The 14769-nt window shown below is 48.1% G+C and overlaps 1 protein-coding gene across 14 annotated transcripts in view; it reads right to left on the bottom strand.

Moving 5' to 3' along the window:
• Nucleotides 1–815: 815 nt before the first annotated feature.
• The window catches only part of nhsl1b (NHS-like 1b), a 93215-nt gene continuing 79261 nt past the window's right edge, over nt 816–14769 (bottom strand). For 8 of the 14 annotated variants that reach the window (XM_069514471.1, XM_069514473.1, XM_069514464.1 and 5 more), the window contains 4 exons: nt 12730–12861; nt 7625–10942; nt 6493–6625; nt 816–3373 (listed from right to left, as the gene is read on the bottom strand). In XM_069514471.1, coding sequence (XP_069370572.1) covers nt 2698–3373; nt 6493–6625; nt 7625–10942; nt 12730–12861 — 4259 coding nt within the window. In that variant the 3' untranslated portion in view covers nt 816–2697. The remainder of the gene's footprint in view (nt 3374–6492; nt 6626–7624; nt 10943–12729; nt 12862–14769) is intronic. The other 6 variants (XM_069514465.1, XM_069514478.1, XM_069514475.1 and 3 more) reach the window with 3 other exon arrangements.

Genomic DNA, 14769 nt, shown 5'->3' with positions numbered 1-14769 from the left:
TGGATCCAGGAATTTATTTCCCTTTACTTAACATAGTGAGACGTTTTATTTCATTGATTCCTCAGAGAAATAATTAATGGATCCTGATGAAAGAAATCAGGCATTTAGGGAACTCAGATGCAGCTTGACTGAATGTAAGGGGACTGTTGGGCCTTGTTGGAGGTATGTGCTCTACTGAATGTCAGTTTGGTTTAAAATGGTTAAACTGAGATTTGTCACGTCTTTGTCATACATCTGTGTCTCGTTAGGAAACTGTACATGTGGTCTGGATTATTAGAGGAGAGGGTGGAAGCACAGAAGTGTCAATAGTGTGATTATAGCTGGGAGGAGTTGGTATTGATTTCTGTCCTGCAGCCAGATGGACACCGTGTTCGTGCCGCTGACTCTGCTCAATCGGAAGCGGAGAGACTTCATAGAAAATACTAAAAAGGCTGTCGCTGTGTCTTTGCTGCCGGTAACGAACGCTCTCCGTGCAGAGGCTTTGAAACGGAAGCGGGGACCTACTGGGAATGTCGATAGGACACAAGACACAAGAGATGAACTGCGAGTCAGACACTGTTCGACTGTGCTACAGTGGAGAGGTCTATTATGGGCCCAGCCTGTGATTCAGTGTGTGTGCTAATGGGATGTCCAGAAGGAGACATAACTGATGACCCCGCGGGGGAGGGGGGTAAATGATGGCCTCTGGAGTTTTCCACATGATGGACGAGTGCAGGTGCCATGGCGATAACCGATGAGGCTGTGATTTGGGGTGTCGGGTCTGGCAGATGCCTGTGAATCAACCAGAGGGAGAGAAATGACACAGACACCAGCTCTTTAAATATCACGTTGCTTTTTTGTCTTTTTATTATTCTTATTACACAGACATACAGAAGAACATCAGCAGCCCGCCCCAGCTTCTCTACGTCACAGCCTCGTCTTCCTCTTTCCACAAGCCCCGTGCGATTGAGACGTGTCCTGACATGAGATGAGTCCGCACCCCCAAGTGCTCCATCATGGGAACAGGCGGGGAGCTCGTGGGGGGGGGGGGACACACACTTTGGTCACAGGTGATTAAACCACAGGGTGCTGTGGCTGTTAGGAGGTTATGAAGTCTCACGCCTGTCACCTCGGTTTACGTCTCCACAGAGAACACATTTACTCAGCTGTGAGCACCAGTGTGGGGTTTGCATTTTTCTAAAAGCACCCTTAAGAAGAACTAAAGGGTCTGGTGGGATCAGCGGAGTAAACGTGTCCCTGCTTCCCCGCGGCCTCTCAACACGCCGCTTGTCGACCGGTTTACTGTACTGCAACCCTGCTATGTGAAAATAAATAATCTACAAATAGGAAACCACTCCCGTCCAACAAACACAGGGCTCTGAAAATGAAAACATCTTTGAAAATAAGTGAAAATGTTACGTAGAATTCCTCTCTATGTATTTACATACAGGAACATGTGAAACTGCAAAGGGGATAGACTGAGCAGAAAAGCATTTTAGAAATCATTTAAGCTCTAAAAGGTTTCTAGCAAGTCTCAGCAAACAGTGGCAGGGCTGTGTGTGTGTGTGTGTCTGTGTGTGTCTGTGTGTGTGATGAGCCAACACACTCTCTGATTGTGTTCACGTCCAGATTAACGGCTTCAGCTCTTTGGTTACCAACGCAATCAGAGACCCGCACCAGCTTTTCATTTCATGTCCTCTCTAGCTTTTTACATTTATAGATTGATTCTTAACTCGAACACAAGTCTTGACATCACTTGTTTTTATTAAAACAATCTTTTAAAACATACTTTTGAAGTCACAAACAAAGAGAAGACCTATGCACAGTGCAAAATCTACAAACTAAAAGTTAATCGATAGAGGTTTTATGAGCCTTTTATAGAGTAAATCTGCTGTTTTTGGTTGAGCCTTTGTCCTCCACTTCCTCCCTCTCATTAGGGGGCAGCAGTGAGCCCTCTGCTCTTTCTCTGGATCTTTTTTTGTAAATACACTCCAGCTCTGCAAACGAAACCACTGAACCGTGAGAGCACAAAGTAAAAATCCTGCTGCTAACTGTGACCGAAGTTTAACCGTGGAGCCGTCAGTTGTACCACATGTTCTCGTGCTGACGCCGACATCCGCCGGCCGTGGCGCTCTCCGACACTTTCTAGAGCCAACGGGAGAGAAGCAGAAGCTGAGAAAATCTACGCGGCGAGCTCCCAGCACACCTTTTACATTCCACTCTTTCCAACTGCCTAGCTATGTAGCACCACAGCAGCAAAGTTACGCAAACAACTTGTGACTTTTCGGTTCCTTCCATTCACCTTAGTTTGCCACCTGAACCTCGTCCTTTAAAGAAACTAACGGCTTGTTGTGTTATGGACAGGGTAAAGTAAAAGTTTAAAACAGCAGAACAGAGAGAAAACAAATCAAGAACACCAGGCGTAAAAGAAACACTATTCTTTTAACACAAAGGGTGAGTAACCAAACGAAGGAGAGAATCATGGGAGAATTGAAAAGCTGCAGCACGACCACTTCTCCACTTCAGACTAAGTTCAGCTCCGTCAGATGGGGCGACCTCAGACCTCCTACACCAGGACCCGACATGTCCACTCTGTCAGAGGCTGCGTCGAGGAGGTGGGGCTCAGGAGGGTGTGTCTAGAGGGCCTCCTACTGGCTCACGCCCCCTACCTGGTTACAATGGGTTCAGTTCCCTGAATCGACGGGAGGTCCTTGCTCTTTAACTCCTGCTCTCATCAGATAAAGTGCCGTTGGAGCCTTTGAGCACAGGGAGAGTCTGGACTGCAGGTACAGACAGAGTTCCTGCCGTGTCTCCGTACTCGCTCTCAGCCAACTCCCCCTCACGCTCGCAGATAACTGTCATTGGGCTGCTGAGGATTCGGCAGCGAGCGTTGTACTTGCTGCTGGCAGCAGAGGGTGGTGTGCGAGAGCGCCCGTACTTAAACCCGCTCATTGGAAAGGCCGATGACGTTGGCGAGGACAGAGCCAGGGCCTCGTAGCGGTTCCACTCGTCCGCTGCCCGTTTACTGCGGCCGGGGGAGGCGCAGGGGCTGAGTGGTGTCGTCGGGGAGGAGGGCGAAGCTGCAGGGGGGTCTAACGCTGACTCAGACCGCGTTCGCTGTGAGCGAGGGTCAGTGGAGCGGAGCATCTCAGTAGCAGACATCCTGAAGCTGGTCTCAGAGCGGCTGCCCTTCTTGAGGAGAAGGGCCTTGAAAGTGTCGCTGCTGGTAGCTGACTTCCGGAGGTTGCGTTGGATAGAGCCCGTCTGCCGGGACAAAGAGGACACGCTCCCCGGAGACGTGGCTGTAGGGGTGGCGGGTGGAGACTGCTGGTGGGGACCAGCTTGGGACTTGTCCTCCTCAGACTCCTTGCGACCCAGAACCTTGCGCTTCGACCTAGAGAAGGAGGTGGACAGATTAATAAAGTGCTTGTAGAAATTCTGCAGAGTTAATGAGTGGAAAAAGAGGTTAATTCTTTTTTAAAGAGTAAAATTACTGAGGGGCAGCTGAATGTTTAGTCAGAACAAAATGCAAGAGTTGGGGCCTGTTTTGTCAGGATATGGGCACATCAAAGGCAATTATTCAAATTACAACGAGGCTGCAGCATAACAGATTTCATACATGTGAGCAGAAAGGCTGGTCCTGCCTTCGGACTGCGTCTGTGTTGTTGGAGTTTAAAAAAAAAAACTGCACTTAAAATACTCGTCCCACACGCCTCAAATCTTTGTCCCAAATTTGCCATATGTCAGCTCTGCCCCCAGCGATCAGACATAACAGCACAAATCCCCCAAAAAGTCAAACGTTAAGGAGTGAGTGGCGTGGATGCTCAGAAAAGAAAAGGAGGGCAACAAGAAGAAACTACACATTTCTCTTATCCAATGAGTTTTTAAGCAAGAGAAGCTGCAAACGCTGCAACTAAAAGCTCAGAGGCGGCACAATGAAATTAATCAAAAACACAAACTGGGAGAAGTGCCCAAAGCAGCTTTAATCACGCTACGACAATTCAGCCTCCTCGCAGCATGGGGTATCAGAGTATTTGACTGCACCACTCAGCCTACACTGTCTATATAAGTCCTGCACCACAGCAGAGCAATAAAGCTGCAACTGGCAGAATATGGGGGGATTAGGGGTAGCAGGGCAACATTTTTTTTAATCTGTGGTACAGGGGGTTGCCCTGTGGGATTACTGCATATAATCCAATGGTAGCATGGCAGAAACAAGGCTTGCTAATTAAAGGGAAGGGGCTACTTGCCACTTCGCACCTCTATAGACAGGATGCACCCACCCACTGCACGTCCCCTCTGCACAGGGGAGGAGAGGGGAGACAGAAATGATAGAAAATACAGATTGTATGATACATGAGAGATTTGATGCAGAACGTAAAAAGAGGAGTGAAGGGCGCACTGAGACAAAATCCTTAATCCTCAGATTAGATCTATAGGAATAAGTTCTTCCACAGAGGACAAATAACCTGTAGAAGGTCAAACGAGAGCGAGAGCTGAAGGATACAAATGATTTGTGTGAGTTCAAGTCTGCCTCCTGGTTGAGGCTGCAAAATGTGTTTCCGTGCCCTAAATTCAACCTCCATCTCGCGTTGTCCCCTGTGAGCGTCCTCGCCACATTAGCCCACCAGTATTACGTAAGACACACGAGCGTCTCATACACCTGAATTCAGTCGACCAAGGCTCCACACTGAAGTCACACAAAGACTCGCAAAATGCACACGAACAAACAGAAGGCAGTGATACTAATCTCTGTTCCTGAGGTAAACTATATACTGCAGTATGAGACGCCGCTCCGAGCACTCGATCGAACTATCGGGCTGTACAATACATTTGGTTTCTATCTCCCTATCGACGTGTAGTATTCTCTGCTGCAGCCGTGTGAACGCATTTCATTCAAGGTTTTCATCATTTTCTCTTTTCCCACAGAGAGGAGGATTGAGAGAGGGGAGAAATGTGGAAGTGAAATGATGGTAAATTAAAAAGGGAGGGGGAGAAGGGGGAGAGAGACCACGTCAGAGAGGGGAAGGATTAGAGGAAAAAGGATCAATTAGATAGCATCTGTAGGGAAGGTCGGCGGGATCTAAAGAGCAGCATATCAATGTTTTTGAATAAAAGAAAATGCATCCATTATCTATATCACTTATCCATTTGAGGGTCATGGTGTTGCTGTAGTCTCCAATTACCAAATCCCAATGTGCACTGTGAGAGGACGCCAGAGTACCCGGACATGGAGAGAACATGCAAACTCCAGGCAGAGAGATCCTGACCGAACTGGGATTCAAACCTAGAACCTTTTTACTGTGAGACGACAGTGCTAATGCTACTTGATCATCATTATCTAAAAATGTCAGAAAGAAATGTATCCAACTTCATATAACTCAAATGGATTTTCTTCAGGTGCCCTGATTCTGGCAAAATAACAGCTTAGGTCATTTTCTCTTTTTTTTCCTCTACATCATCAACAACATCACAAGAATCCATCACTTTCCTCAGAAATATGTTAAAATGATTCTTAATATGTTCTACACATGCAAGGTTTGATGAAGGAAGAACACAGCAAAGCATGTGGTAAACAAACAACTTGACAGTGAGGTTTACACGTGTGCACTTACACAATCTCCACATCCAATAACACAATAAATCACAATTGCACACATGACATGGGCGCCATAAATACACACCACAATCTGGTGCCTGCAGAAAATAAAATCCTGTGATGCTCAGGCGAACTCCCGACTACTGCTGCTGCCGCCGCACGTGACCGTGAAACACAAACTGGCGGTCTGCATGAGAAATTTATGCGCATGTTCGCTTTGAAGCAAAGGGGCACGTATGCAATGTATGTCAAGATACCGCAGAGCAGAAAAACAGAGAGAGAAAGAGAGAAAAAAAGACACAAGATGGTCTCTCCTGTGGCCTCTAACCTAGATTAGGACCACAGGGTGTTGAGCAGATAAATATTGGATGAAGCAACAGCGTTCTCCTGCCGAGAATGAGCAACAATGATGTGACTTCACGAACACAGATGTCTCGATAAACGTTTGACTACTGGCTCGTATTGTGACCTAAATTGTTGCCTCTACGTGGCTTCAGAGAAAGACTCACTTCTCCTGGGCTGAAAGACCCCAGAGAGCAGCGATTTGACAGATGTGTGCACTCGCAGATGGGACAGTGCTGGGTAAAGTTATGACTGAGAGGTGGAGGGCAAGAAGAGGAGGAGCAGGAGGTGAGGAGGGGAATTGAGATGGAAGAAGAGAAATCATGGGTTGAGGGGTGAGAGGGGGGTGATACATGGTGGTTTATGGGGTGGGGGAGATGAGAAGATGAAGGGGGATAGAGAGAAACAAACAAATAAAGAAAATGGAATGAAAGAGCACTAGAGGGAAAATAAACTGGCTATGTGGAATAAATAATGTATCAGGAGTTGTAGAGGGTGAGGAGCAGTGAAGTGGGAGTTAGTGATGAAGTGACAGGAGGTGTAAAAAAAGAGAGAGAAGTGCATCGTGGTACCTGTGAATGGCAGCAAAGAGGTCCTCTGTGGTTCTGGGCCGGTTGGGAGTGGGGGTCACCATGTTCTCCTTAGACGCCCCGTTGGTTGACGGGGCTGGAGACGATTCAGCCGTGCTGGATTCGAACACCTCACCTGACACAGAGAAACATACAAGTTACACACACACACACACACTTCAGGTCGCACATGCTCATGAATCCGCCGTCCCGTTGCATTAACCTGGCAGGGTAAGAGATCTGAAGTGCCACCGGGGAGGTGCTGGACTGTCCCCTTACATTCTCGTCCTGTCTCTAGATTTCCTCTTTCCTTTCTTCTCCTCTAGTTCAGCCTCTTTTTTCTCCTCCTCCTCCCTCCAACCTCCGCGCTCACGTCTGCGCTTCTACTGCCTGAGCCGCTGCAGGCAGTCGCTCTTTACACTCTCCCCCCATCCTCCCATCCTCGCCTCATCCCCTTACCAGATCTGTTCCCCTCCCCTCTGATATGACGGAGCCCCTCCCCCCCTGCTCCCACCAACAACGACAAGCATCTCCCCTGGGACACTTGCCCACTCCTCCCTCCCTTGCTTACCTCAGAGAGAGAAGGGAGCGGGACGGGCCGAGGAAAAGAGATTTAACAGAAAAGAAGAGAGGAAAAGGCAGAGAGGCAAAAATTGATATTTTGAAATTAGGATGGATAGCGGACATGAGCCGAGGAGACAGTGGAGGCTGAGGTGTGTGTGTGGGAAACACAATGCGGGTAAAAACGAAGGGACAGTAGCCAGAAGAGATGTCTGCATATAAAATATGAAAAGGATGAGGAGAAGAGAGTGAGCAAGAGAGGATAAATTCAAGCTGCGGCTCTGCTGTCCCAGTGATAAGCCGTCTCTCCTGAGCTATTTTCACAGTTTTCAACCCCTTTAAAAGCGCGTGGTTTCAAGTTCGGCTTCTTTTGCTTTGGGGCTCAAAATGAATTTCACGGCTGCTCGAGGAGCTGGCCGCACGCAGCAGCATCACTACTCACAAAGTAGGAGGATGGTCTAATTCATTAGTAAACAATGGTTTTGAGTGATGCCACTTAAAACTAGTCTTTACTCGTCAATCCCTACATTTCTAACTTTAAATTTGTTGAAAAAGCACAATAACTTCGACTCACCTGACTCGTCCTCTTTGGAGCTGATGGATCCAGTTGTGCTGCTTGTTCCATCCCCGTCCTCATATTCCTCTTCGTGGGCCTCTCCGTTGGTGCACGGCCCATAGTCGAGACTCGTCTCCTGGCTTGCAGGAAGAGAGACGTGGTACTTGTCCTGGATTTCTGTGGATGCTTCACTGCTCTCTGCTAATGATTCAGAGATTTCTGAAATCTCCCCCTCCTCCTGTTGCTCCCTCTCTTCCTCTTCCTTCTTTGTCTGTCTTTGCAGAGCATCTACTTGGTCCTCTGTTTGGGACAGGCTGATAGTATCTTCACACTGAGCTGGAGCCTGTTCATTGATTAGCTGGGAGCTAAACTGTGGGACAAAAGAGAGTTTGGGTTTCTTGGAGATGGCTGGGGGCTTCTGTTTGACAGGTGAGCTTTGGGAGCTCTCTGGGGGGCTTGGCAATGAGTTCTGCACTTCATCTGTTTCTCTTCCGTTTGAGAGAAAGTGACTCTGATCCTCAGCTTTTCCATTTAAGACAGCACTGTCGGGTGTCTCCTCAGTGATATTGCAGTTTAATGTTAACTCTTCTAAAAGCTTTGACACAGGTGATGGTGAGGAATTACGGGAATCATCCTCTGGAGAGCTGTTAAACACAGGTATCACAGTGGGATACACCTGGGAGTGAGATTTCTCCAGGGTCTGTGGACTACGAGGGAGGTCCACCCCAGTTTCCTGAGCTGTGGTGTGGTCTGATTTGCCATTAATTTCCTTCCCTTGCCGCTTGATTGAGCGTAGCTGAACGCTCTGTAGTGCAAACGGGGTAATCAGGGGCTTAGCGGTCTTTGTGGGGCTGCTGGAAATAGCTGGTTTGGGAGCATCCTTCACTGCCTTCACAAGAGATAGGGAGGAGGAAGGTGGAGAAAAAGTAGGTAGTGGAGGAGGTGGAGGGGGTCCGCAGGAGGGCATAGGAGGAGGAGGTGGGGGGGGACTGAAGCTTCCATTGAAGGACAAACTCGGGTGAATTAGTGTTTCAGGGGATGGGGGAGGAGGGAATTCTGGGGAGGTGGAGCAAGCAGGATGTGGGGTCACAGAAATTCCCTGTGGAGTGGTTGGCAAGGGGGGAGCTGGTGGAGGAGTGGTGGAACATGCACTTGAACTTGGCGGGAGAGGGGCTGGGAAAGGTGGAGGTGGGCTGAGAGGGGTGTTGGGAGCTGAAGAGGAGAGAGGGAGCGGTGGAGGTGGTGCTGGAGGACCCCAGCTCTTCAGCGAGTCTGAGGTGTTGGATGAGAGGGAGGTAGAAGAGGAGGACATGGACACAGAGGAGAGCAGTGAGGATTTCCTCTCAGGCACTTTGGGTTTGGGTCGGCTGGAGGGGGACATGGACCTGATGAATGACGGCACCGGGGTTCCAGCCGTGGGTGTGTTGGACTGGCTGGAGTATCCGCTGGATGGGGAGGTCAGTCTGTGCACCCTGTCCGGAGAGGAAGTCGACGTTTTGGGCTTCACTGCTACCCCTCCCTCCTGCCCTGGAGCTCCTGGCGCCTGGCTGTTTCTGTGAATCTCACCTCCGTTTTGTAGTTCGCCCATGTGAGTGCCAGCTGTCATGGTATCTGTGGCTGGAGGGGTCTGTGCCCTCTGGTCTCCATGGTTACGAGGGTAGTCCATGTAGTAACCCCAGGAATCGGCGTAGTCGGAACGTAAGCTGCTGGTGTCACTGTGAGCAGGCGTCACGTGGCATAGTGAGTACACGTTAGACACACCTCCGCAGTTTGCATTAGCTACAAGTGATGCTGCAGAGCTTCCTGCGCTGACGCTGCTCTGACTGCGTGGCCGTATCACCCAGGGGTCATCATAGTCACTGCTGGGACTGTGAGAGGGTGAAGATGGTGAAGCGCCCTTTCCTTTCCCTCCCCTGAGCCCCATCTGTAGGCTCTGCTGCAAACTGGCAATTAGAGTCTCATTAAGCATGGCGCTATTTGCTTCGTTAGCACCACTTATGGCACTAACGCCTCCAAGGGGCTTTTTCGCACCAGGCTTGCGTCTCAGAGAGTCTGTGCGGGCTGGGGGCAAGGGCGGCTTCTTGGCCTTGCGAAGGGAGATGCTGCGGGACAGAGAGCGATCACTGTACAAGCTTCCAGAGTCCTCCTGATTGGCCATCTCACGGCACTCGTACATGCTGTGTCTGGTGGCCCGGCCAGCTGCTGCGCCATGCCCACTGCCATGGCTGCGAGAGCGAAGGCCAGAGTCCATGTGCATAGAAGTGAAGTATCCATCGTTGTCCTGGGAATAGAGAGAGCTGGAATCAGTAGTGGTCCTGGAGGAGTGTTCCAGGCTGTTGTACAGCTGGTTGATGGGGGTGGAGCAGCTGGAGGTGAGAGTGCGGTGAGGGACCACCACGTTTTCTGGTGTGTCGTATATCCACTGCTCCTCCGGCAGACAGGATGGAGGCGTGGGAGCCAAGGTGCTATGGCTGTGTATGCTGCTGTCTGAGTGTCCTGACTCGCTAGCGGGTGCAGCAACAACTGGACAACCACCCTGTGGTGCATGAGTGGGGGTGGACGTGGCCAGTGCTGGACAGGTGGAGCTGTGGGTGAAAGCTGTCGGACTTGAGGTCAGAGGGTCAGTGTTAGAGAGGGAAGCCAGACTGAGCGGTCGGTTTGTGGAATAAACTGAGGCTGGGGAGTGGGGGAGTAGACCAGAGGTGTTGAGCGTGATGACCTCAGTGGAGCTTGACAGGGTGGCATTGGGGATAACTGAGGTGGAATAGGCGGCATGTGGGGAAACCACACACGCCGGACCCCCACCCCACTCACTGGACTGTGTCCGCCTCACTTCCTGAGACTTGGGCCTTGGTAGAGTTCCTGTCCTTGGGGCGTTTCTCATGTGCACCACTGTATCATCAACCTGAAGCTTTCCAATCTGCCTCTGAGGTGTTTGCTCCTCTGACTTGTTGGGGGTGCTACTGTAGATGGGATCAGCACTGAGGGACACCCTGGCGCCCGGTCGTGGCAGACTGTGGAAACGGGAAAGGTCTCCGTTAAACTGATGTGGCAGCATCAACATCCCGGAGCTGTCACTGCTGGAGATGGATATACTTCCTGTCGAGGAGGAAGTTGAAATTCCGGCCATCTGAGCAGCAATTCCCTGTCCTCTCTGAGCCCGAATTCTTCTCATGGACGGGGGTACGATCTTGATTTCTTCTGTTTGGCAGCTTGAGTCTCTGGTGACTGAGCGTGAGAGCGTTGAGTTGACGCTCCGAACTCGGCCCAAAGTGGAGTACTGTCCCGGGATGAACATGGAATGTGGCCGGAGCTCTCCACCACGTCCTTTTGCTGCTGTCAACGAAAAGATAGAATATAAGATAAATGTGTGATTGATCAAAATATCTCCTGTTTTCTGTTCTTGCTCCTCTACCCTTCTCTTTTCCTCTCTAACCTATTTAGCCACAATGCCTTCTACTCTCTGACCTGACTGTTGGATAAACTGGTCGCAGAGAGGCTAATTAATTTGATTTGCTGCAACCCTGTCTTGTGTGTTAATAACTTCTGGTCTTCTTCATTAAGGAGAAAAGGATATGAGGGGAGACAGATAGAAGAGAAAGACTCCCTGCCACCCTTCTCCTGCTATTCTTGCTGTGGCTCAGTCCAATAGAAAAATGTGTCTCCTGGGGTCCAGGACAGGCATCTGGTTAAGTATGAGGCAGTCAATAAACAACATACACATACATGGACACAGAACTACACACATACATACACACACACACACACACACACACACACAGGTGCATGCATACACAGCGTAGACTACTGGACAGAACCTACAGACTATGTAGATGCAAAGATATACAGAAATGCACATATAGATCAGAGACACACATTCTGAACATACCGGCTATTAAACAAACAATTTGAAGAATGAGCTGTAAAATGGAAAAAGATGTCTAGTGTGTCTCCCATCTGTGGCGGCTCTCCTGTTGATGCTCATGTTCCAAAAAAAACATTTACACTCCTGCGTCCTTTCTTCGCTCTTTCTCTCTCGCTCTCTCTAAACCACACATACTCTGCTGTTCCTCCTGTGCTAAAAGCTGGAGTGACAGCTTGGCTGCTGCTGTTGCTGCTGCTGCTGCGATAGATTAAGCTGCAGGTCTACTTCGCAGGCAGCACTAGAGCAAAGGGAGGAGGGAGGGATGGATGGATGAAGCACTCGGGCAATTACCCCAGCCCAGTAATCATGACATTCAGGCGCTGTCGTCAGCTGGGCACTAACCAGACTTTAAAGCTTCTTCCCGTATCGGCTGATCTAATCACGGAACAGAGAAATTACATTCTCCTTAAATACCGGCGTCATCCTACAGCTCCGAGACTTGTAAATAAACATCGGCCATGCGGTGCCGCCAGCGCATCACAGTGTCAGCTTAGTGAGCTTAGTAGTCTTTTAACACCCAGCTCAGCTGATAAACTAAGGGTAGGGGACCCCTGAACCAACGTGTTGTTTACCCCTCATTTGTTCTGTGTTCAGAGTTCAGAAAATGACAGAGGCAGTAGAAGAGGGTTGAGGGGTCTTTTAGGCGTCAGGGGCCCATAGTTTCATGATCAGTATATGTTGGTGAGTAAAATGCACATGCTGAGATTATCAATATGGCGTCAGGATTAAGTCACAGGCACAGACACAATTCACATAAATGAGAGTGCACAAAGTTTGACCTCAAGGATTATGACACAATGCATAGTGAAGAATGGTAAATGCTGCAGTTAACGTATCCTACATGACCTGATTTTCCAACAAGTCTAAAACCCACAAGACGTATTGAAAAGGATTTCACAAGTTGTTCCTGGCTTTGGATGCAGTTAAACAGGGTGGAGGAGAAAACATGAGGACCCTTGTGTATAAGTGAAAGAGAAAAATACTGAACAGCTGCAGGGCCTCGATCCAACACTGAGTCCTTGAATGTGCAATTCTCTCAGTAAAATACAGCAGGAGTGAGCTCATTGTCCAGTCACAATCCAGTTATGGTGATGAAAAGAAAAAGAAAGTAATGGAAGAAGGAGGGATGTTCGTTCAGAGTGTTGCTACAGGTCTGTGGACAGTAGAGGGCGACACATAGCCCCACAGAGATCCATACCTAGCTCCAAGTTGAAGTTGTCAGGCAGCCCTGATATAGTCTTTCTGCGTTTGACCTTCTTGGGCCGGCGGGACACGGTGTCAGTGTTAATGAGGGAGCGCCGGATGCTCGCCTGTCGGTCAAACACTGCCCCTGGTAGCCGGGAGGGCGAGAGCAAGGCAGGCGGACACACAGGCAAACAGCAGTCGGTTAGTCGGCGGGAACAAAGTCAACAACATGCAGAGGGTTTTGTTTTTTGTTGGGTTTATTTTTGAGTGGAACATGCAAAGTCAACAGGGCAGGAATCTCGAAGGATCAGTTCAACGAAATGACAAGCAACATTTTCTCACTTCTTCCATTCTGTTGTATTGAGCCATGAAGATTGCTACCTCCACCAAGGATATAGAAATCTAGCAATCTTTCCTTAGGAACAATTCATGGATGTAGAAGAAAATAATCACACAATTAGGAAACTGATTTGGGCCTTGGCGAAGGAATGCACTTTCCTGAGTGCCCTTCTAATTGATGGTAGTTTAATCACGTTTCACTGATACCTGAATACATACTGTGTACAGATTTTTTTAAGGAATATTTACTGTCTAAGAAAAAATTGTTTACACTATGAAAATGTAGAAATGCAAATATGCTATAAGAGATACTATGAGAGATAAGTGAGAAAATATGTTATTTGGGTGAACTGAGCCTTATTTTCTTTTTTATCCACCAGCCTTGTAAAGAAAACATAACAATTTTCTTTTGGCTGATGGTTCAAATTCCAACCCTGAAGACAAGTCACTGAGGTGGAAACATACACAGAAGAAATACATGCCATTATCACACATGCACAGGACAGAGGGATAAAGGGATAAATATGCGCACAAAACACACGTGCGCGCACACACACACACACACACACACACACAGTTTAAACTGTGTGAGAGAGAGTCTTTTACTGTTCTCAATATCCTTCTCTGACTCTGTCCAGTCTTCTGAAGGAAGAGCAATATCACACTATGAACCGCTCTCCCTTCGTCTCTCTGACTCACTGGGGGCTGCTCGGAGGCGTTAGGGAAATAGAAACTGATATGAGGGCAGATAGTGTCCATCACGTTCTATCACGTGTTTCCCCTCAAAGTGACAGAAAGGTCCCTGGTCTTCTTTTTCTTTTTTTTATTCTCTCCTTTACAGTAATCAAAAGTGACTGCAGATGAAGTAAACAGTGATTTACAAAGAAAGGGATCACATTAAGAACTCATTAATGTCTGAAGGACAATGGGATCGCAGTTATATTGGTCTTGACACCTTTGAGTCTTTTCACTATTTTATAGCGCTGGCAGATGTGACTCTATATCAAATAAGAAAATCTCCAGTGTATTGCATTAAACAATAGAGCTAGCTGACTGAGATGCTATAAATGTACAGTTTTTACAAACATTTGTGTGTCAGACATGCTAACAAGGGAATTGTGTTGACACGCTTTGCTCGTGTCTGAGTGTGCATCTGTCAAACACCCTGTGATATGACATAAAGTCAGTGAAAAGCCTTGACCCTAGGATAAGCTGTCAAACAATTTTAGCACACACACACGGTGAAGGTCAGTCTCACAGAAGCATGATGGAGGGGGAATAAATACACAGAGGTACAGGAGGGGATGCAGACACCCATGACTGACACATACAGTTTTTCCCCACTGTGGATGACTGGGTACAGTAATTGATTAGTCTATATCCACTCAATCACAGGGGGTTGATTGAAGGAACAGTCTGACAATTTTGCTATATTTGCTGCCTTACTGAGCATTAGAAGGGAAAAACAACAAGATGAAAATACAATATGTAAAAAAAAAAAAAAAAAAAGCTGTTTAAAATTAGTTTTTTGTTGGAAATGTCTCCTCCTGCCTTAATCTTAAAATAGGCTGAAGATTTTCTCTTTATTAAAAAGGTGAGGTTATCCAAAACCTCACAAACATTTGTTTTTGTAGGTCAAAGTTGCACAAATAAAACTATCGATAGTCTGCAAGTTCCAATGTGTGGATGACAAGTGGTTTGTCTTTGTTTGGCA

The sequence above is a fragment of the Paralichthys olivaceus genome, chromosome 19 (assembly GCF_024713975.1).
Source record: "Paralichthys olivaceus isolate ysfri-2021 chromosome 19, ASM2471397v2, whole genome shotgun sequence".
Classification (NCBI taxonomy): domain Eukaryota; kingdom Metazoa; phylum Chordata; class Actinopteri; order Pleuronectiformes; family Paralichthyidae; genus Paralichthys; species Paralichthys olivaceus.
The sequence above is the reverse complement of the archived record's forward strand: the minus strand, read 5'-3'. Positions and strand labels throughout refer to the sequence as shown.